This window comes from Bos mutus, chromosome 6, assembly GCF_027580195.1.
Source record: "Bos mutus isolate GX-2022 chromosome 6, NWIPB_WYAK_1.1, whole genome shotgun sequence".
Taxonomy (NCBI): Eukaryota; Metazoa; Chordata; class Mammalia; order Artiodactyla; family Bovidae; genus Bos; species Bos mutus.
In genome coordinates, this window is record NC_091622.1 from 70,129,996 (window position 1) to 70,153,691 (window position 23,696).

Below are 23,696 nucleotides of genomic sequence, written 5' to 3' on the forward strand. Positions count from 1 at the left end.
GGCGGTGGCGGACCTTTATTGTCTGGGGAGCATCTGCCAGGTGGCGGGCCGATCCCCTGATGTGCGCGTGGTGCCCAGCTTCACAAAGCGCGCGGCGGGCAACACCACTCTCGTCCGGGAACATCACCGGGGAGGAGAGGTGGAGAGATGTATGGGCTCTGGGGTCGTGAGCGCGGGGCGAGGGCCGACGTGCCCAACCACTCCCCGCGGGCTCAGTCCCCCGGGATCAGCACCTCGAAAGAACAGGGGTCAGACACCGCCGCCAGGGAGCTAGACCCAGACCAAGGCGAGGAGGGGCGCGCAGAAGGGGCGTGGCCGCCGCGCAGGGGGAGGGCGCTGGGAGGAGCGGCCGCGGCTTGGCGCTCGCGGCTCTGGGGGCTCGGCTTTGCCGCGCTCCCGGCACTCGGGCGAGAGCCGGAACGTGGAACAGAGCTCCGGTCCCAGCGCAGCCACCGCGATGAGAGGCGCTCGCGGCGCCTGGGATTTCCTCTTCGTTCTGCTGCTCCTGCTCCTCGTCCAGACAGGTGGGAGGACGCTGCGGGTACTCGGACCGCGCCTCCCCCCTCCCCCCCCGGCGCAGCCTGTGCCCGTTAGGGTCCGAATACGTTGGGGTGGCTGGGGAGAGCCGGCTGCCGGTGCGTTTCAGCCTCGGGAAGATTCGGGGCGGCCCCGGGACTCTACTGCGCCCTGCCCTGCTCACCTGCGCCGGGAGCCCTCCTCAGCCGGTGGTGGGGGCGCTGAGCTGCGAGTCTTTCAGGAAGGCGGGCGGCGAGGGGCTTAGGCTGAGGGCAGCGGGTTGTGTGTGAGTTTAGGGCTGCGTTTGTGAGGAGGGCGAGCTGAGCGGGGTCAGAGGCGGGCGACGAGGGAGTTCTCACGCAGCGCGTTATCTCCGCCGGCTGAGGCGCGGCGGTTGCATCCTTTTGTTAAAAGTTGTGCGTGAGAACCGGCCCGCAGGTTCTCAGCCGCGTCGAGGGCGAAGTTGTAGGAGAGCCTTTTCTTTGCTCTGCAGCGGCTGCTTTCCAAACCGCGGCGCTCTTTGTGCCCCAGAGCTGGGGACGCACCCGCTGCCTCCTCTGCTCCAGGCGCCACTCTGGACCGGAGTCGAAGGCTGCGGCGTCCTCGGGTTCCCCAGTTATGCTTTTAGCAGGGGGGAGCGTGCGGCTCTGTGCCCGCGAACCTGGAGGTGCGGCTCCGGAGACAACTTGGGCAGGGGTGTGGAAAGCAGCCGCTAGGTTGCAGACTTTGCTTTTGTACATCCCGTGCCCGAGGCTCGCCCCTTTCTGCCGCGTGCCGTTTCTTTCCTGCAACGCGCCTCGGAGCGGCTGGTGGCTGCGTTTGCTGCCTGCTCCCGCGGGAGACAGGGATGGCGCGCATAGACATTGCGGTCCCCGACCCCAGCCGCCGCCCACGCCCGGCCAGAGTGCCCGGCCAGGTTGACTGGGCTCTTCCAGCACCTTCGTTGTGTGCGACCTCTAATCGCAGGTCCCTGTTTTCTTTGGGAATATTGAGAATCGCAACACAGCCTCTCGCGTGATTTACTTAACGGCTGCCCGAGGTGGGGGTGGGAGATGGAGTGGAACTTTCAGCAAATCTTACTTAAATCTTAAAGCTGTTGTGAAAATCGGTTATATCTGCGCGGGAACTTGGGTCTTCAGGTGGAGTAGGAGGATTTGTAGACTCCTGGAAACCCTCAATCACATTCCTGCCCCCTCTCTCTTTTTCTGGGTGTCTCTGGTGCGCAAGCGAGTGCAAGTCGCCCAGCTAACCCCCTGAAGCTCTGCTATTTCCCACGTCGTTTTTTTTTTTTTTTTTTTTTCTAAACCCTTAAGGCTAACTTGATGATGTTAGGATAGAAAGTGAGTCTGAACTGGAATTCAAGGGCTCCAGAGGAAGCATCGCTATGAACTATTGTGGAACTGCCTCGTCAGTTTTCTGACTGCTGGTCAGTTTTCCCATAAAATCTTAAGGCATTGTGAGGGCTTTCCTGTGGGGGAAGAGAGGTAGGAAGGATCATGACGAGTGGCCGGGTTCCGGTGGCTGATTTGACCGCCTAAGCTTCAAATGAGATGTTTGGTCCCTTACATCTTGGTGCCTTGACATTTTAATTAATTTCATTTAAGACATGTGCACTGGACCTGATGGGGGCACGAGAACCACCACACAGACTGTTTTCCATTTTTTGGAAAATTAAATGAATAGCTTCCTTCTTCCTCAGAATTCGCCTGCTCCATCCTAGAGAATTTTTTTGGCAGAGGGGATTTTAAGGTCTGGCTCGCGGGGGGCAGTGTGGGATAGTGACAAAGGCTCGTGCTGCCTTTCTGGTTCTTTTCTCAGCTTTTATTGGCTGCGTGCCATTGTGCCAGTCCCTTAAATTCAGGGGAGCACAGCGTCCTCCACGGGGTAGTGAGGGGTCTGCACCATGAAGGATCCTTTGGGTCCCAAAGTCTCCTCTTTCAGTGTCCTGAGCATAGACTGTCTACTTCTGAACTCTTACCCTGAATCCTTCCTGCCTTCTTGAAATTCCACTGCCTCTTCTGGTCACAGAGACTCCTTGGTAGTACCCCACTCGTCTGCCTCTGGTTAAAGCAGCAAGGTGTGTGTTCTCTCACATGCTTGCCTGTAGTTTCTCTTTGAGGGCTAGGAGATGCCCACTCTGCAGGATCCTCCATTCCCCCCCCCTCCCCCGCCACTGCAGTGTTTACAACTCCTGTACCCAGCAGGATGAACCTGCAAGGAATAGTGAATCATACCCTGCCCTCGTTCCTGCAGGTGTGAGGCTAGAGTCATCCTCAGCAGCTGGACACAGAACATTCTGGATTATTATCCTGCTGGAAATAACATGACGCTTTTATACAGGAAACCCAGATACTTCATTTATGCCCTTTCTGGTCTCTCCCACCCATCCACACATTTTTTTTCCTCAAGACTTTATAAATCACTCATGCTGTGTTATTGCAACATGTTTTTCTAGTGTGCCTTAAATTTCGCCATTAGTGCCAGATCCTGTGTTGGGTTCCATTGCCTGAAATTTCCAGTCCTCTCGATAAGTCTTGGAGGTAGTCCTGTTACCATCCCTACCAAATCTGGAGAAACTGGCTGAGAATAAGCCAGTTCCCACAATAATCAGTGGTGAAGCCTGAGATTGGCCCCATCTGCCCAGGTGTATATCCATTCACATGATTTCTCAGTCAGTTATAAAGTGAGATTTATTTGAAACTATTATATATCATATGCTAGGCATTGTTGGAGGTTCTGGGAATATAGGCTCGTCAAGATTATTACCTTCCCAATGTTGGTGAAAAAAGACCTTGAATTGCCTGTCACAGGGTGTCTGAATTAGAGTTCTTAATTTGAGGGAAGTTTCATCGAAGAGGGAGTCACTCAGTGATAGCTCCCCAGGGCTATGTATGATACCTGTGTACGATAGCTCCCCTTTTGACGCTGGGTATGAGGGCACCCACTCCAGTATTCTTGCCTGGAGAGTCTCATGAACAGAGTAGCCTGGTGGGCTACAGTCCATGGGGTCGAGAAGAGTTGGACATGGCTGAAGGGACTTAGCACAGCATGAGGGCTTTAGGTGTGAACTGTCCTGTTCCAGTTAGAATCCCTCCAAAATGAAGATGCGCTGTCTCTAAAATGATGATGCAAGTTAGTTGAAGTTTTTTTCCATCCCCACTATAAAAAAAATAAAAAGTGGTCTTTGCATTGTATACTTGTGGTGAACTTGTGAGAGAAATCCCCCAGTGATGGATAACACCATTGGCCGTTTACCCTAGATGAGCACCATGAGCTATAATGCAGTTCACCACTCAGAACCTTTCTCTCCCCCGAACAAATGGTGTGCCAAGTTATTCTGTGGGCTTCCCTTGGAGCACGTTTAGGTACAGATGTTGTTGTGGTGATGGATTTTGCTGCTGTTGTTGACGGCTGCTAAAAGTTGCCCTTAGGATTTTGACTCATTTCCTCAAGTCTCCCCAGCTGATTAAAGGATACCAGGAAATGAGCCGTAGTGTCCTGAGCGTAATTCTTGAAGCTGGACTGCAGTGCGGGAACCCCTCAAGGCAGTGGTCAAGGCTGCAGCGGTGTTTTCCAGAATGAATTTAGTTTAACAGCCGATAGGCTGGGGAAGTGCTAAATGTTGCTGTGTTTGTGTTCGGTGTCTTTTTAAAAGCAGGCACTGAAAGACATTTGAAGAAACCTTAGGCATGCAAAATTTCACACATGGTCTCTGTAACTTGAATAGATATTTTCATGGCTGCAAATCCAGAGTGAAGAGGTAAAAGTTTGAATAATAGAGGGAATTCAGTGTAAATCATTGTTGAAAGTAGAGAGGACTTGTGAATAAGCCTGGCTTAGCAACTCTGGTTTCTGACATTTTGGACCTGAGACAGCCCATCTTTTGACTTCAGACACTTAATTGTAAACTGATAGCCCTTACTTGGATGTGTTTTATTTGGCTCACATAATGCTTTTTTTAGAAAACACTGGGGAAGTATTTAAAATATGGAGAATTTGTATCAAAATCTAGATTTCTCAATTCTCTTGAAGAATTGAAAATTGCTTTTTACATGGGACCTCAGCTCTTCCTGTTGCTCTAGACAGTCCCTCTCTACTGCCAGTCAGGCTTTTGGGTATTTAGCGTTGGGCTCTGGTGAGCACAGGTGGGATATTGCAGGTACCTGGTGGAAGGAGCACAGGCCTAAGGAATGAAGACAGCCTTGTCTTAGTCTGCTGACTCCATGACTGACAGCTTTGTGACCTTTGAACGAATTGCTTCCTCTTGCTGAGTTTCCTTCTTTCATCCTAGTTTTAGCTGTGTGACGTTGGGAAAATTATTTAACCTCTCTGTGTCAGTACGAATGTGGCTACATATAAAGTTTATAGCATGGTGCTGCCTGGCACACTCATGGTACAAACTCAATACATATCAAGTTTAATACATAAGTATTATCCATAAATTAGAAATTATTGATATCCCTAAAATGGGATTAATGCCTTCTCTAATATGATTACTTTAAAGATTAGAAACAAATTCTTGTGAAAATACTTGGTGCAGGATCTGGGATTGGATAGCCACCTAACAAATGAAGAAACTTCATAAGTGTGTAGAATTTGACTATTTCTCTTTATAATCCTTGCATGTAGATACCAACAGATTTTGACAACTTTTAAAATGAAATGAACTTTAATTTTTGTCTTGAATTTTATATAGCTTTTGACATAACAGTTGGGAATCACTAGTCTTAGAGATTGAACAGATCTTGGACTATTTTTTCCTCAGGAGGAAAAAAAACCCAGATTTCTCCAGTGAAAATATTTATCCCTCCTAATTTTTTCCATTCATCTTATGCTTTAGCCTTAGTGCTTACCTTTTAGTTATGAAATGATTTTGCTAGGTATCTTTGGCTGCATACCTTTCTGACAGCTATGTTTTTAAGGCTTTTGCGAACTTTAAAGTTTATGTGAAATTGCTATTCGGCGTATGTGGAGTTAAGAGCTTGGGCTCTCAAATTGACAAGCTGGGTTTTTATTCAGTTCTACCTCTTGCCAGCTCTGTGGCCTGGGATGAGACCCTTCACCTCGCTCAAGCTTCATTTCCTCACCTGGAAAATGGGAATGATGGCATAGGGCTACTAAAAGGAGAAAATTAGATTATGCACAAAACACATTTGCATAGCGTCCCTTACAGGGAAAGTATGGGAACTCCACCATCAGGCTGATTTTAATGTTTCTTTTTCAGCTTTGTCTCTTAGCTTTCCTAAGAGCTAAGAAATGGTTTAAAACCAGGTTATATAGAGGGGTTTGTCTTAGTATTAATCAAGACAAGTTATTAATCAAGTCGGGTCCAACTCTTTGCGACCCCGTGGTCTGTAGCCCACCAGGCTCCTCTGTCCATGGAATTCTCCAGAAATACTGGAATGGGGCAGGAATACTGGAGTAGGTTGCCATTCCTTTCTCCAAGGAATCTTCCAGACGCAGGGATCGAACCCGAGTCTCCTGCATTGCAGGCAAATTCTTTACCATCTGAGCCACCAGGGAAGCCCAGATCAAGATGAAGTTTATCCATTTATTGTTATTTTTTTACTTTTATATATATTTTTTGACCTCATGGAGAGGTATGTGGGATCTTAGTTCCCTGACCATAGATGGAACCTGTACCCGCTGCAGTGAAAGCATGGAGTCTTCACCACTGGACCACCAGGGAAGTCCTGAAGCTTATCCATTTAATGTCTGTCTGTTTTTTTTTTTTTAAAGATTCAGTTAGCGTTGTGCATAGTTCTCTCCCTGGTTCTGTTTAACCTTATTCATAGCTGCTTTCTATAAAAGGGGGTTCAGCTTTCTGGATAAAAGTTTAGGGGGGGAAAGTTCTGTAGATGGCCATTTTCTCAATGTGAATAGGTAAATGTAGCTCACAGAGGGTCCCTGAACCCTATGCCTTGCAAAGTGGCATTGAAAGCCTTGAGAGGGAGAGGCTGCTCCGTGACTGTAAGAGGTTCTTCTCTAGCTGCTGAAGGACCAAGCTGGGCTTGTCCGTTGCCCCCACTACTGGACGCACAGCAGTGCTCAGTCAATACTAGTTTAAACTCTCGCCTGTTCTCCAGCACTTGTATAGAGCTTTGCTCAGTCAACGTTTCAGATTCAGTTTAGCAAAGGATGATCAATCCCTATGCTTTGGTCCTTGCAGGTACTGTACCTGTGGACTCCTGAGCTGTGGAGGAATAAAGTGAGAGCAGAACCATCAATTCAAAGTAGAATTCGGTGTCATAAGTGCAGAGTACCCAGGCAATATTTCAAAGGAGAGGAGTTTACATCTTGGTGGGCATGTGATAGAGATCAGGGATCAGTAAAAGTGTCCATATGGGAGATAATATTTGACATTAAGTTCTACACTTTAAAGGAGGGCAGAGTGTCTGTAGTTGAGGCTTGTATTGGGAAAAAAAACTCCTGAAAGAGGGAGCAAGAGATTAAGATTTTATTTGAAGATTTAATTCGTGTTAGGACTAGGAAGGAATTGGAGGGAAGAGGCTGGAAAGGTGGACTTTGGTTAGCCTCAAGGATCATTGGTGGGGGAGGGTCGTTTTAGTTTTGGGTTTGGTCCAGATTCTGCAAAATGCTTTTGTAGTCAAGGCTATGGTAGACTTGACCCAGTAGTGGCCCTCCAGCTTTGCTCACTAGTCCAGGGCTGTTTGCTCCACCATATTGTCCTGATGCACACTCCCCAGCCAGCTCCGAAAACTTGGGCACCCCCTTGCTGTGGGCAGCTGAAACTAAGGAGTGTGTGTGTGTGTGTGTGTAAGTTTTAGTAAAATACACGTAAAGTTTACCATCGTAAACATTTTTTGGTGTACAGCTCAGTGGTATTATCTTCACATTGTTATTTAAGATAGAACACTTCCATCTTACAAAAACCTAGCACTCTCAACCCATGAAACAGTCCGTCAGCCCCTGGCAACCATCATTCTACTTTCTGTCTGTATGATTGTGACGCTCTGTGGACCTCACATAAGAGAAATCATTCAGTACTTGTCTTTGTGACTGGCTTATTTCATTTAGCATACTGTCTTCAAGGTTCAGGGCTTCCCTCATAGCTCAGTCAGTAAAGAATTTGTCTAGTTCGATTCCTGGGTTGGGAAGATCCCCTGCAGAAGGAAATGGCAACCCACTCCAGTATTCTTGCCTGGAGAATTCCATGGACAGAGGGGCCTGGTGGGCTACAGTCCATGGGGTTGCAGAGTCAGACACGACTTGGTGACTGCACCACCATGTGGTATGCATGTCGGAATTTCCTTCCTTTTTAAGGAGGGCAGTGCATGTACATGGACGTGTCTACCACAGTTTGTTTATCTGTTCGTCCATCAATGAACACTTGGCTTCCCCCTTTTGGCTATTGTGAAGAATGCTGTTATGAACATGGGTGTACAAATATCTAAGGGAGAGTTTCGGAGCCTCTGTTAGAGTGGAGTCAAGCCTTTGACTGAGCAGTTATATGTTCGTGGGGAGCTGGGCAGGGGTCCATCAGTCACACTCGTTAGATGATTAGATGGTCTTTGGATGAAGAACTGAGCACTTGGGTTTTGGGGTGCATGCTCTGGAGAGAAAGAGAAACACTTTAGAAATAAGAGGAAGATAAAGGTGGCAGACTTGGTTCATTCACTTGGCCAATTTACAGGCATCTTGGATTTGCCAGTCACTGGTGAGATAGTGAGGAGGGGGAACAGGAGTTACTGTGGGTGTGGTAACAGAACTGGGGGTGCTATGGAATTAACAGAAATAAAGCTAAAAGGATGAGCCCTTTTGAAAGAGGGCATGGGATGCTATGTTTGTTCTTTGGTTACTTACAGACTACATTTTCTTGAAACCCAATTTCACACAAACTACGATAGATATAAATGAAATTCTTCTTATGGTCAGGTCCAAGTGAAAAACAAAACTTAAGCTCCAAAGGTCAACAGAACATGGCTCTGTAATGTTACAGTAGGATTTGGGGATTAGAAAGAATTGTGTGTTCTGTACCAGTCATGTAATGAAAAGCACATTTTCCTGAAAAGAAATTGATGACAGGAAGATAATTCTGCATTTATTCTCTGCATTAGACCATTTAAAAAGTATGTTTATTGGTTTTCTCAGAGAATAAAATGGATGTTTTAGGTATAGAAGAGGATATAGAGTTGATTAAAGCTTTGGGAAATAGGCCCTTTGAAAGCAACTTAAAGAAATTGGATTTATTAAGCCTGAAGAAGATAAGGTGAAGGGAGGTTTAGTGAATGACAGTCTTCAAATATTTGCAGAATATAAGTGAAGAATGGGACTAAATAAGACTAGTTTAAATTGCCCCAGAAGGGAAGTCAGGTTTTTTTTTGTTTTTGAGTGTGTGTGTGGAAAATCCTTTGGTTGGAAAGGTTGGAAAGACTTTATTGTGTTACCAGAACTAGTTATAGGATCTTGGCTGCAGGTATGACAAAAGCCAAGTAAGTAATTTTCGTCTTTAAATAGTTAGGTCCTGTGCCCCTCAGTTGGCATGATGACCTTTTAGGGGCCTACCTGAAATCTTTGGTAAATAAAATAACTAGCCCCTTTTCTCTCTTCACTGCCGTGGCTGTGGAGTGTTTCTCATCAATTCTGAGTAGACTAACAGGATCTTCACAATTTTGGGTTATATTCAAGGTAGCCAATAAAGAACTTGCACCTAAAATTGGGTTATTGATTGATGTATTGGAGGTAGGGATGGTGAAAATAACCACAGAATGAATTGTACAGTGCCATAGCTTAAGCTGAGGGCCAGAATAAAAACGAGGAAGTTCGAGGTCTAGAGTAATCTATAATCAGCCGTAATTAGCCCTGACCTAAGAATGGCTGTGCTCTGTGATTGCCCCACCGACTGGTGATCCTGAGACACAGTCAGCCATGCTGCACGCAGGCTGAGGTCTGTAAGGATGAAGGAGCCCTTTCCCCTTGATTACTCAGGGATGGACTGTTTGCTCTGGGGCTGGCCCAGCATTCTCACTTCCCTTCGCATCTGCCCCTTGCCTTTGGCCATTTGGTGTTCATGGTTCAGTGGCAGTTGCTAAATCAGCCGACCATCCAGCAGGGGAAGGTGGTAGAAATGGAACTGCAATTCAGCAGTCTCTGGTTGATTACATCATTACACCTGTCATGTCGTCATGCATGAAGATTTCTGAGATGTGATTTCCTGCCTTGAAGGAGCCGGGAATCTATGGAAACAGAAGTGCTAGGTAGATGCTAATGTAGTAAAATTTATAATAAGACTTAAATAACAGTTCGGGTCCAGAAGCTAAGTAAGACACATATTGTATTGTATTGGGCTGAAGGAGTAAGTTTCACTTTTCAGGTAGAATGGCTGATTGCAAGGAAGATTTGGAAGCCAAGTTAAACCTTGAAGAGTGGGATGATTGGTCAGGGTGTGAACAATAGAAGCAGAGAGTGACAGTTAGCTGAAAGACTCCAGTAGAAAACAGTCTCTGTGGAGACTAACAGAATACGAGATAGGATAAGTTTTAGGGCACCTGGATTTTTCTTCAGTAATTGCAGTATTTCCTATAATGCCATATGTGATGAGGTTTTTGAAAGTGTCATCTGGTCAAGTAGGTGCTTACTCAGAGAAGTAATTTTAGGAAGAGTGTGGATCTCACTTTTGCATGGTATTACATATATTGTGGGCTTCCTAGGCGGTGCTAGTAGTAAAGAACCTGCCTGCCAGTGCAGGAGACTGAAGAGACTTGGGTTCAATCCCTGGGTTGGGAAGATCCCCTGGAGGAGGAAATGGCAATTCGCTCCAGTATTCTTGCCTGGACAATCCCCTGGACAGAGGAGCCTGGAGTCACAAAGAGTCAGAGACGACTGAACAACGAACACACACATATACACTATGCGCAGGGCACGCGCGTGCGCGTGTGTACGTACACACATATACACACACGGTATGCATGGTGCCCATCCAGAGTAGGTCCACGGATATGTACTTGGCGTTACCTCCCCTACCTTCCTACCTACCCACCCCCGCCCCCAGCCAAGGTCACAGATTTTGTATGCTCGACATCTGATAGTAGCAAGAGATAATCTTTGAGTCTTAGCTTATTAACAAATTTTAAATATTTATTATAATGGTAACTCAAGTGTGTAACATAAATTTATGCATAAATGCATAAATTCATTTATTTAACAAACAAACAAAAAAACCCAGCAGCAAGTAAAACCCTCAAGCCTTGAAAAGAATTCTGATCTGCTCTGGATTCCCTAGCCCTGCATTAGAAGGTAATTAAAAGGTAATGAGAGGTGCTGGTTACTGCCCTTTCCAAAGCAGTGATCCTCGGGGAAGAGGTAGCTGTTTGTGAGAGGTGGAAATCTATTATTTGAGATAAAGATGTGAATGATGGTATTTTCCAGGGAATGCCTTGTACTTGACCTAATGGATTAAAAAATAATAGGGTAAATGAAAAGAGGAGAAGTCCTTACTTTTTCCTTTGTATCTCTTAAAAAAACATTTGGTTTTACCCCAGGTGACTCAGATAATTTCAAAGGACGTTTTAAAATTCTTGAAAACAATCAGGGCTGCCAGTAAGTTAGATATAATGGCCTATGCAGATTTAGCAGAGGAATTGCTTTGCAGGGTTTAAACAAAGGAGGCGTTACCAGGTTTGCTAATTGTTTGGTGTCTTTTATTGGAAGGGAAGTATTTATAGAAACGGATCTAATGTAGATTTGACTTTTGGGGAAAATATTAGTGGTTTTGTGTGGCCTTTGGCTGTTTTTCTACTTGGCTAGGATATGTTTTAAAGAAAACAAGACTAAATGGTTTAAAAAATTGAGAATTATTCTACTTGGAAAGACTATGGCTCCTTTTAAAGTGTGTTTTATAGTTTGTAAAATGTTAAAAATGTGTTTCCATCATGTTCTTCACAATGTAGATTTCTTTTTTAACGACTGATGGAAGATTTTCATCTCAAGAAACAGCCTGGTAAAACCGCACAGGCTTTAGGCTTTTCGTCATTAGTTAAATTAAACTAGGATCCTTTCTCTAAAAATACGTCATTAGAATCGCCACTTGAAAACAGTTAATTGGGGTGTTTAAGTGTTTTTCTTGTTATTTTAGTATAGTTAGTGTATTTACTACAGGGAAATTGTAGGCAAGTTTCTAGCTCACTTTCATGAAAAAGAACTCTTCTTTCCAGTCTTTTAAAATAAACTAGCATATGTAGAAGGGTTTATGAATTTTTTAAGGAGATATGAATGTGTAGCCTAATTTCCATTCCAGCATTTTCAAGGGATATTATTTTAAATGATCCCTTTAGTTTCAGAATGAGTGCCTTCTAAGGAGAGGCTGGCCAGGATGCTGAAAGTGCTACGGTAGTGAGCAGCCTGCCATTGGCAGGTGAGCACACTCCAGGCAGGTGAGCACACTCCAGGCAGGTGAACACAATCCAGGCAGGTGCAGGTGGCTTCTCTCTCCACGTGGGAATCTTGGAACAGCACCTCTGGGCACAAAGCTATAGTGCTTAAGGTTTACAGCTTCATTCTCTTCGTCCCTTCAGTATCTTTTCAATGGACCCTACATGTACCAGGAATTTGTAGATTTGTTTACAAATAATTATTGATGTGGTGGAAGGGCATAGCCATGAATAAGCAAAGATCCTTGTCCTTTTGGGGCTTATGTTCTAACGAATTCTTTTCCTTTCATGAGCCCAAGTTTACAAAGAGCCCAGAAGAAAGAAAAAGTCTAGGGGCTCTCCACAAGAAAGCAGCTTTATTTAGATTTATTTCAGTTTTGCATTAGGGTCAATTAAAGAAGGAAGTAAAGAAAGGCAAGATTTCTCAGAGGGTTGGTCACAGGGAAGGAGGGGCCAGAGGAGGCAAAATGGAGAGAGATGGGAGTGGGGAGGGAAACGGGTTGCCTCAACTCAGGAAGAGCTTTGTGAGATGTTTGTCTCCTGAGCCCTGTCTGCCTCTGTGGTGCCCTCAAAGGGCTGAGCACCTACGAGTCGCCCAGCTTGTCATGGCTCTAGTCTTTGTAGCTTCAGCCTCTCTAGCAGGTATGAGACTGTACTGATGAACGGGGTAGCAGAGTGGGTGACAGAAGTGTCCACAATGCCAGGGAATGTCTTCACTTCTCAGGAGTTTGCGGAGACTTGAATGTGCCAAAAGTCCGTCATCCGTCTGTAGGTTTGGAACCATTTTTTCCTCCGAATGGACCAGAATGGTTTTTCACAGCTGAGAGAGATGCTTCAGGGATGCAGGCTGAATGCTCACCAGTCTGTCTCCAAGGACGGAGGCTCTGTACCTCCTTTTCACATTCTTTCATCTTTTTCTTGTCGAAATTGACCATCTTCAGTTTTTAATGATACCTATATTTAGCGCTTGGAGTCTGACAAAGCACGCAGGTCGTGGTGAAGCTAAAACACAGTTCAGCCACTGTCTTGTCATGCTGGGCATGCTGTTTCCACTCTGCTGTTAACTGCAGTAGCGTGGATGAGAGGACAGGATGACTTCTTTGCATTTTAGCCTTAGGATGAACTTTCAGAGGTCCATGAAGTGATAAGCCCTCCAGTTTCAAATCAAGGACTCCCCCCAGTGAGAATGGATATTCTGGGTACACAGGACAGGAAAGCTCCTCCTCTCTCCGCTCTTGGGGGCTCGGAGTAGGACTCGTGCTGCCTTTGGTGGCGGTAGTCCTCAAGACTGGGGACAGCGAGTGGTACCCTCAGGAGCTGTGTGTGGAAGAGAGGGCATCCCCACTGACTACAGCTGTGGTTACTTAATGACGGCATTCAGGCGGGTACTCAGGTACTTGGGACAGTGTCAGTTAACAATTCTGATGAAACTAACAGCCTTAGGTATACAAGTGCGGGTGCTTAAGTAATTATGGAATCAGTTGCTTTAAAGCACTTAGTCTAGACGGACGGAGAAGGCGATGGCACCCCACTCCAGTACTCTCGCCTGGAGAATCCCATGCACAGAGGAGCCTGGTGGGCTGCAGTCCATGAGGTCGCTAAGAGTCGGATACAACTGAGCGACTTCACTTTCACTTTTTGCTTTCATGCATTGGAGAAGGAAATGGCAACCCACTCCAGTGTTCTTGCCTGGAGAATCCCAGGGACGGGAGAGCCTGGTGGGCTGCCGTCTATGGGGTCGCACAGAGTTGGACACGACTGACGCGACTTAGCAGCAGCAGCAGTCTAGACGGAAGACTAGTGTTTCTAAGCTGAGAGTAGAAATAAAATAAAAATCCAGTGTCATTGTCTTTCATTAGTACCTGTTGTTTTGGGTGAGAACATCAGGGCCTAAATGTAATAGACTTATTAAGTTTGCTCTCGGTTGATTAGGGAAGGGTTGAAGAAAACAAGAGAGGGGCCTGTGACTTCTCAGCTGTTTCCTGGGTTATTTGAAAACTTATTAGCAGCCATTTTATTTCAAGATGAAGGAATTGGATCTCACAATAACTTTAAAGACTATATAAATATATACCTTTAAAATACACAGAAATGTGAGTGTGTGTGTGTATGTGTGTATATATATATATATATATATATATATAGTGGGGCTTCACAGGTGGTGCTAGTGGTAAAGAACCCACCTGCCAATATAGGAAATGTTAAGCGATGTGGGTTCTATCCCTGGCTGGGGAAGATCCCTGGAGGGCATGGCAACCCACTGTAGAACTTTTGCCTGCGGAATTCTTTGGACAGAGGAGCCTGGTTAGCTACAGTCCGTAGGGTCACAAAGAGTCAGACATGACTGAATTGACATAGCATGTACACAGGCATATATATAATAATTATGGGGCCATCTCACACATGGAGACAAGTGTAACGAACCCTCATATACCCATCATCCAGCTTCAGCAGTTGGATCAGCACCAGTCTTTCTTCTTTACTTCGTCCTCCCATTTTGTTTTTCTTTTTTGGCTGCACTGTGTGTCTTGTGGGATCTTTAGTTCCCTGACTAGGAATCGAACCCTGGTCCATGGCACTGAAAGCCTGTGTCGTAACCACTGGACTGCCAGGGAATCCATCCCACCTTTTCCTCCCATTATTTTGAAGCATATCTCAAGCATTGTAGAAATTCATTTGTGAATGTTTCCAGTATGTAGTTCTAAAATAGAAGGATTCCCTTCTCTGAACATAACGATGCCAGTGTCCCAGCCTTCAAAAATCAGTAAAGTTCCACAATGTCATTGAGTATCCAGGATTTACATTTCCCTTATTGAAAATAAATATGAAAACATATGTGAACATAAGAATTTTTGCTAGACTCTGCACAAGAGCCACATTGTCAGTTGGTTGATACGGCCTTTAAGTCATTTCTAGTTTGTCGGCTGTATTCCCCAGTGTGTGTTGAAGAAACTGAGGGTTTGTCCCGTGCAGTTTTCCACAGTCCAGATGCTGCTGCCTGCATTCCTGTGGTGCTGTGTGACATGTTCTGTTCCCTGAACTTCCTGTAAGACTTGTCACATAGAGGTATGATTATACTCGGGTTTGATTTCTTTTTTAACAAGATAACGTCAATAGATGGTGTGTTCCTCTATAATTTTATTTTCTTTCCCTGTTTTGGATATACTGTTGAGTACTTGCAAAGTTTTTGGCTTTTGTTCTAATGGTTGCCTTTACACTGATACCTTTATATAATACTCTTGGTTCACTCTTTCTGGGCCCAATTTCCTACTGGTTGCCTTCTGTGAGCAACATTTAAATTAGTTACTAGTCTGTCCTTTCCCTCTTCTCTCCTAGCTTGGGATTTGAAGAGATACGCTTGTACTCCCAGTTACTATCTATGAGGCAGTCAGCAAGCATATTCTGCTTTGCAGATACTCCTCCGTCCCCTAACTTTTCTGAAACGACACGAAAATTACTTTATCACAATATATAGCAGTCACATATTCTGCTATTTCCTTTTTAAATCATCATTTAATCTTAGTTCTGCAAGTAAATGTATATTTAATGCTTGCCACCACGGCTTATGTCTTGTCTTTCCTGACATTTTGGTTTTCTGTAGCTCATTCTCTAAAGTACCTCAGAAAGCACTCATGGGAAGTAGTTCCTGAATTATGTTCACAGGAGCTTGTCTGTAGCCTTTGCTTTTTATACTTAAAAGTCAGGTTGTTTGATATAAATCCTTGGCTCATCTTTCCTTTGCTCAAGGATCTTTAATATTTTACTATATTGTCTTTTGCCATAAAGTGTTGTCAAAGTCTGCTGGCAATCTGATTTTCTTTCCTTCATATTTAGCTTGTATGTTTGTCTAGATACCCAAAGGACTGTTTTTTACCTTTATTCTTTGAAGTCTAGTAGTTCTGTACTGTTAGATGCTCTGGGTTGATTTCTTTTTCCCCCCAAGGACAATAATGTGCTACTTCCCTGGTAGCTCAGATGGTATAGAATCCACTGACAATGCAGGGAACCTGGGCTCAACTATAAATTTAAATTTACTTACAGTGCAGCTTTTGCTCTTGGTTCTATTTTTCTTCTTGGCGTTTAGAGCTCCCATTGTGTGCATGTTAGATCTTCTTTGCCCATCTTTTATTTTGACCTTTTTCTCTCAAATCCTTTTAATATCTTCATAATTTGATAGAATTAAAACATTTTCCTCCTTTACTTCTTTTGAGGTATTATTCATTTTATTTGCTCTTGTGTTCTTTTTATTTACCCTTTATTTCTGAAATGATTTTTTTCTTTCATTTTTCTTAGTTTTTTATCTCCATTTTTCAAATCTTTTCTCCAGTCAGCTCATTTTCTTTCTTTTTTATTTAATTGAAGTATGGTTGATTTACAATGTTGTGTCAATTTCTGGTATACAACAAAGTGATTCCGTTTTTTATATATATATATATATATTCAATCAGTCAGCTCGTTTATGACTTTAAAATTCGGATTTAGTCTATTTAAAACTTTTTTATTTCTTTTAGCTCATTTTTGAAGTATAATAGTTTTCATATGTGTCTTTCTGGCTTGATTGCATTGTCTATACTAAAGATGTGATTCTGTTCCTTACGCTTTTTTAAAATAAAACATTTGGATTCAATTGTGGTTCTTTCTGTTGCTCACTATTAGTTTTAGTTTTCTGGTACTCCTCGTAGAACCATTATAGCTCTTCTAGCTTCACAGTTGTAAAGAACCCACTTACATTGTTTTCACGAAGTGGTTTAAAAAAAATGGACTTTTTATAAACAATGCTGCAATGAACATTGGGGTACACGTGTCTCTTTCAATTCTGGTTTGATGTATGGCAAACCAATACAATATTGTAAAGTAAAAAAAAATTAATAATAATAAAAAACGGACTTCACTTTTCTACTTCTAAGATCTTAACTTTTTGGTCTGTGTCCCCAGCTCTTACCTGACTGAATCTTTCCTTTGCCCCAATTTACTCACCTTGGATTCATCCTTAGTTTCTCCTCAGTGTGGAGCTTTGACTTTGTTAGTTCATAAGGATTAGACCTCCCCCACCTCCAGAGCATTCCAGCACGGTAGAAGTACATGGGACACAATCCCTCTACACTAGGGAAGTTGGAACCTGCAGAGTACTCTGCCAGCTTCTGTGGGTGTTCCAGAATGGGGACTTGGAGCTTTCCAGTGAGTACCTAGTGGCCGTTCTTCAAGCTCCTGGTAGTCTGTGCCCACTTCCTTCACACACACGGTTCACGGGGATACCGTATCACCTGGGTTTGTTGTAGATGCTATCCATGGGTTTTTGGTTCTGCTCTATTTGTCTGTTTTTATGGTTAGGATGAATTGGGGAGATTCGATGAATTACACTCCCACCACCGTCTTGCCAGAATATCTATGGGCTTTTTAACATAAAATTGGTAACCTTTGGGTCTGCTAGCAAAATAGCAAAGTCTTAAAACATTAAATCACTAATAATAGCTGCCTTATTTAAAAGTAATTTTCTTTCAAAATATAAGAATGTGTGATAGAAAAGTTAGTGCTTCTAACTATCTGAAAACTGGCCACTTTATGGGCTACCTAAGCCATATTCTAAACTTAGTGTTACAAATGTAATGGTTGAAATTATCTGAGGACCAGTAAGTCATCTCTGGGCTGTTGTTTCTGAGGAAAAGGTGTAAAAAGCCACCCCACTTTTGCCATTATTTGTTTGGGTTGATATTCCTTGAGTTCTAAAGGAGACAATTCTATTTTATAGTTTTAAAAGGATTAAACCACATTTGCACTTTTAATACCATCTAATAAAGATAAAATCATTACTTAATTAGTTGCATTTTTCTCTTTCAGCTTTTTTCCCCCCAGTGCAGAATTTGCATATCTCTAATTATAGTCATTTGAAAAAAATGCTGCCAGGATTTGACATAATATTAATTTAGATTTCCAAAAATACGAAATTTCCTTCCTCCAACTTGAGTTTCCTCCAATTGGCCATTGATTTAAATTACATGCTAAAAGGTGACAATTTAGAATTGGCCCCCTTTTCCTCCTGTATTAAGGGACAACCATTATTCTAAAGAAGTAAAACTTACTCAATGGGCATAGTAGAAACTTTTTTTAAAAAAATTCTGGAAAATAGAACAAGATCATTTTCAGACATTTCCTTCTGGTTTTCTATGAAGAGATTGAGAAGAAGAAATTTCAAAATGGAGCTGGTCTTTAAGAATCCTTTGCAAAGGGTAGCAGGCTTAATGTATTGCTCTAAGTGAATGTCACCCAAGAAAAATTAAGGGAAAAGTCAATACTCATTAAGCAGATTGACCAGCCAAGTGTTTTTGATAAATGTTGCAACAAATTTGAATAAACTAATTTTGTCCATTAGTGTGCTTTTAGACCAATGTGATTGTTTTGGTCTAATTATTTTTTATTTTGTGTATTCAAATGTAGAATGGCTGCAGAATTAATGATTGCAGCAATTATCTGATTAGCAATTTAGAAAATTGGTGAGTGGTATCTGACTACTCACAGTGCCTGGCATTTCACAGGACTTTGTGCAGGAGCACACTCAGTCTAAGGAGAGGCTTGGGCTGTTGTCTGTCTTTGACCCACTGCAGGTGGGAGCCCTGAGATCGTCACTGGTTAGCCTGGGCTGTGGAGGTGGGCTCTTGCATGTCATGCACCAGATTGAGGTCTGGTGTGCTGCAGAAGTTGTATTTGCCACCCTGTGTCACTCTTCCGGAGTCCTGTAGCTGTGACTGGTGAATTCTGCAATATTTCCCACTTCTAAAGCTTGGGTATTCGAGAAATCTGTGCCCGAGTGGCTGCCAAAGCTTGTCAGGGGGACCCAGCACGAGGCCGATTTCTAGGTGTAAAAGCCAGGCAGATTTGCTCACTCAAGAAAATCTGTTTTTGCAGGTTCGCTTTGAATTCCAAGATACAGATCCAGATTAATGCTGGTTAAAAAGAATTTTTTTTGTTGTTGTTGCACTAATGCCATAGGTTTCTCCTAGTAACTGACTGCTTTGTTGGGGAGGGGATGGTTGGTTCTCCAAGTGTGGTCCTAGACGTGTAGTAGCAGCAGCATCACCTGGGGCTTTTCAGGGGTGTAGAGACTCCCTTCCCACCCCAGACCCACCAAATTTGGAAACTCTAGGGATGGGGCCCAGTGGTCCCTTTTACCAAGCTCTTCAGCTGTATCTGGTATATGCTAAAGTTTTAAAACCACCAGTCCTGAGTATAAAAATGACTGAGCTTTGATACAGTGTTGGGCTGAGATAGTTAAAAAAATTAAAGCTAATGTAGCCTCTTGAATGTTAGAACAGTGTGCAATTCTCTGTTCTCTTTCTGTTGCACTGAAAAGATGGATAGGTGTTTCAGTTGCTCCAGATAGGAAAGCAGACAATTGCAGTTCTCGGGGACAATGCCCCTGGTAGAGGCTGCAAAAAAGTCGTTCATGGAAGTGGGGGTGGGGGAACGGTGATGGAAAGGCCCCTCTGGATTGTATTTTAAAGGAATAAGTGTGATTGTGTTCCTCTCTGACTCAAACCTTTGAGAGACTTCTCAGTGTTTTTGGAATAAAGTCTGTCCATGTAGATCCCATCCGAGACTTCCAGTGGCTCCACTTGATCTCTACTTTGCACACAGTACCTGCCTCATCTTCTGTTCTCAGTGCTTGCTTCACTGCTTGAAGCTGTCCTTGCTCCTTGGAGCTCCCTGCCCCTCTGCCCCTGCCAGGGGCACCAGTTTCTCCCTGCTTCCTGGTGCCCTTCAGACCCCAGCTGGCATGTTTCTTTTCTGATCCCCCAGGGTAGGTCAGGTCAGGGCACCTTGTATGATGCATGTCTCCCCACTCTGCACACTGTAATTGTGTGATTGGACAATACTGGTTGACCAGTGCAGCCAAATATAAATTCCGTGAGGGAGAGAGAGACCCTGCCTTTTTCACTGCTGCCCAAGGGGCCAGCCTATAGCAAACATTCAAGAAAAGTTTTTGGATGAATGAATGAAAGGTAGGGAGAAGTAGTCCCCTTTTATTCCTAGGACATGTGGGGTGGTTAATGTATGCAATTTTGATGGTGTGTCACCTAGTGCGTTTTATTTATAAGAGCAGTTGCCACCATCATCTAATCCTACTGCTGGAAGGGGGAGTCCTTTGCACAGGGGAGCAGAATCTCATGATTTCTAGTTTGGAATCTGGCTTATGGGACGCCCAAGAGAGGTTCTTGAGTATTATGCATTCAGGGATGTGGGAAAGGGGGGAAATCCTCTGATCATGGAGATATTCATAATACACAGGCCAGTAGCCCAAGTGGTAAAGGTGGCACCTGGGGGGGTTTCAGGGAAATAAATGACTGTTGTCCTCTGTCCCCTCAGGGCTTCCAGGAAGACCTGCTCACTCTGCTCATAGAAGTTGATATTGGGGCACCATCTTTCTCCCCGGCCACTTTCAGATCTGTTTGATAGAATTGACACGCACTCCTTTGCCTCATTCTGGTCAATTAGTCTTGGCCTAGATAAGCTAGGATTTTTCATTCCTATTGTAGAAGGTGACAATATGCGAGTTACCTCCCAGAGGTGATAGCTTCAAAGTGGGAGCATTTTGCCTCAAATCAGAAACTAAGTAAGCCTTGCTGACAATTAGTGGAAGGGTTGGCAATAGCATCAATGGGTATAATTTATTTAAAATACACATATTAAGAGTGAGGACTCATTTGTTTTTGGGGGATGCTTCACAGGGGAAACAGTGTCAGACTTTATTTTTGGGGGCTCCAAAATCACTGCAGATGGTGACTGCAGCCATGAAATTAAAAGACGCTTACTCCTTGGAAGGAAAGTTATGACCAACCTAGACAGCATATTCAAAAGCAGAGACATTACTTTGTCAACAAAGGTCCATCTAGTCAAGGCTATGGTTTTTCCTGTGGTCATGTATGGATGTGAGAGTTGGACTGTGAAGAAGGCTGAGCGCCGAAGAATTGATGCTTTTGAACTGTGGTGTTGGAGAAGACTCTTGAGAGTCCCTTTGACTGCAAAGAGATCCCAACCAGTCCATTCTGCAGGAGATCAGCCCTGGGATTTCTTTGGAAGGAATGATGGTAAAGCTGAAACTCCAGTACTTTGGCCACCTCATGCGAAGAGTTGACTCATTGGAAAAGACCCTGATGCAGGGAGGGATTGGGAGCAGGAGGAGAAGGGGATGACAGAGGATGAGATGGCTGGATGGCATCACTGGCTCGATGGATGTGAGTCTGGGTGAACTCAGGGAGTTGGTGATGGACAGGGAGGCCTGGCGTGCTGTGATTCATGGGGTCACAAATAGTTGGACACGACTGAGCGACTGAACTGAACTGCACAGGGTATCTTAGTTCCCCGACCAGGGATTGAACTGTTGCGCCCTGCAGTGGAAGCAGAGAGTCTCAACCACTGGACAGCCGGGGAAGTAACTTAAATCCTCTTTAAAGATGGTGGTTTCAAGATCTAGAGTGGCTTGTTGAGACTCTTACTTTTAATATAGGAAGCTGATAATCTGCTCTCTGTATTTGTCAATTAATGGATTGTTGTGTTTATTTTACATTTGGGGCTCAGCATACTCTCATACCCAGTGTAAACTCCTGATAGGTAAAGTGAAATGGAATAAACACAGTAAGTTTTGGAACAAACATCATAAACACTGTTTCTCATTTGCAACCATTTATTGACCATAAGGTAGGTATAGGATTTAGAGATAATGTCTAAATCCTGATGTAGCTCACTACTGATTTATAGATGTTGGAACTCTGAAACTTGGAGAGGTTAGGTAACTTCCCAAGTTTCACATCACTCAACTTGGAATCTCTAAAACCCATACCTTTTCCATTTTATTCCTGTGGCCTCCCCTGCTCATCCAAGCTTAGAAAAGCAGAGTCATCCCCAGTCTCTGAGTTTGCTTCTAGACTTTAAAATACTGTTGAATAAAGTTACAGAAGTTGCAAGATGAATGCAAAGAACTTCAGGATACTCTTAAACTAGATTCACAGATTAACATTTTGCCTCATTTGCTTTGTCCATGTATATACATATTAGTTTTTTTGACTCTTTTGAGAGTTAAGTTGCTAATATGCCTCCCTGAAAACCCATCTGAGCCTCAGCCTTGGACTTATGAGAATATGGAGGCCACCCAGGTTGAGTTCCTTTTCTGGCCCCAATCCATGTGGTTCTACCCCTCCACCTCCCCCCCCCCACACACCCCCCCGCTCCCAGGCTGGGGCCTGGGCCCAAGCAGGGAGCCTCAGCTCACTCTTGCCCTCAGCCTTAGTCCCAGTCCTTTAATTTAGATCCTAAAACCCATGCAACTGCCTTTCTGAAAATGGGCTCTCTCCAGCATCTAACCAGTAGACCCTCTTCTATGGCACCTGCTGCTGCTAAGTCACTTCAGTCGTGTCCGACTTTGCGACCCCATAGACGGCAGCCCACCAGGCTCCCCCGTCCCTGGGATTCTCCAGGCAAGGACACTGGAGTGGGTTGCCATTTCCTTCTCCAATGCATGAAAGTAAAAAGTGAAAGTGAAGTCGCTCAGTCGTGTCCAACCCTCAACGACCCTATGGACTGCAGCCTTCCAGGCTCCTCCGTCCATGGGATTTTCCAGGCAAGAGTACTGGAGTGGGGTGCCATGGCACCTGCTGCTGCTGCTGCTAAGTCACTTCAGTCGTGTCCGACTCTGTTCGACCCCATAGACAGCAGCCCACCAGGCTTCCCCGTCCCTGGGATCCTCCAGGCAAGAACACTGGAGTGGGTTGCCATTTCCTTCTCCAGTGCATGAAAGTGAAAAGTGAAAGTGAAGTTGCTCAGTCGTGTCCGACTCTAGCGACCCCATGGACTGCAGCCTACCAGGCTTCTCCGTCCATGGGATTTTCTAGGCAAAAGTACTGGAGTGGAGTGCCATTGCCTTCTCTGCCATGGCATCTAGTACAGGCAAATAAAAAGGGGTTCCTCATATGTTTCTACTTTGTGAAAAAGGGGGAGAATGGGGTTTCGTTCTACCTTGTTCAGGGCTGCAGATAAACTATTTGACCCCTTCCTTTTGACTTCTGTTTTCAAGAGAGTTGGGGCTTCCCTTGTGGCTCAGCTAGTAAAGAATCTGCCAGAAGTGCGGGAGACCTGGGTTCGATCCCTGGGTTGGGAAGATCCCCTGGAGAAGGGAACAGCTGTCCACTCCAGTATTCTGGCCTGGAGAACTCCGTGGACTCTATAGTCCATGGGGTCGCAAAGAACTGGACACAACCAATGCTGGTTACCTTTTCTCTGGCAAGTGCTTCAGATAAAATTCCTTTTTTTTTAAATCAATATTTTTGTTTTTATTTCCTCTGTTTTAAACCAGCTATAAAACGACATTTTGAAAGTGGAAACAAAAGGAAAAAGTTCTGTCCTCCTAGTGTTTGGGATAGAGGGGAAGGTGCAATTTCCCTTGTCTGACAGGTCTATTAAAAACAGAATTCAGAGTATAATCACTAATTAAATACATTGATTTACCCATTATGGTGACAGTTAGCTTAAACATCTATTTAAGCCACATATTCCAAGCATTTTTCCAAGCTAGAAAAGCAGAGAGAGCTCTTTCAAAAATATAGATCACATTTGAAGACAGAGTTTAAAAAGCGCCTCAGGAAAACAACCCAAACGTCAGGATAAATGGAGAAACTAAAATGTAATGTAATACGCACAGTGAAATACTATTCAGCCTTAAAAAAGAAATTCTGACACACACTAACAACGTAGGTGAGCCTTGGAGACTTTATGCTGAGTTAAGTGAGACACAGAAGGACA

General features: G+C 44.2%; 1 protein-coding gene across 2 annotated transcripts in view; it reads left to right on the forward strand.

The window, feature by feature from the left end:
- The first annotated feature begins 376 nt into the window (after positions 1-376).
- KIT (KIT proto-oncogene, receptor tyrosine kinase) overlaps positions 377-23,696 on the forward strand; it is an 87,158-nt gene continuing 63,838 nt past the window's right edge. For both annotated transcript variants that reach the window (XM_014481500.2, XM_014481501.2), the window contains exon 1: positions 377-524. In XM_014481500.2, the coding sequence (XP_014336986.2) occupies positions 458-524 (67 nt within the window). In that variant the 5' untranslated portion in view covers positions 377-457. The remainder of the gene's footprint in view (positions 525-23,696) is intronic.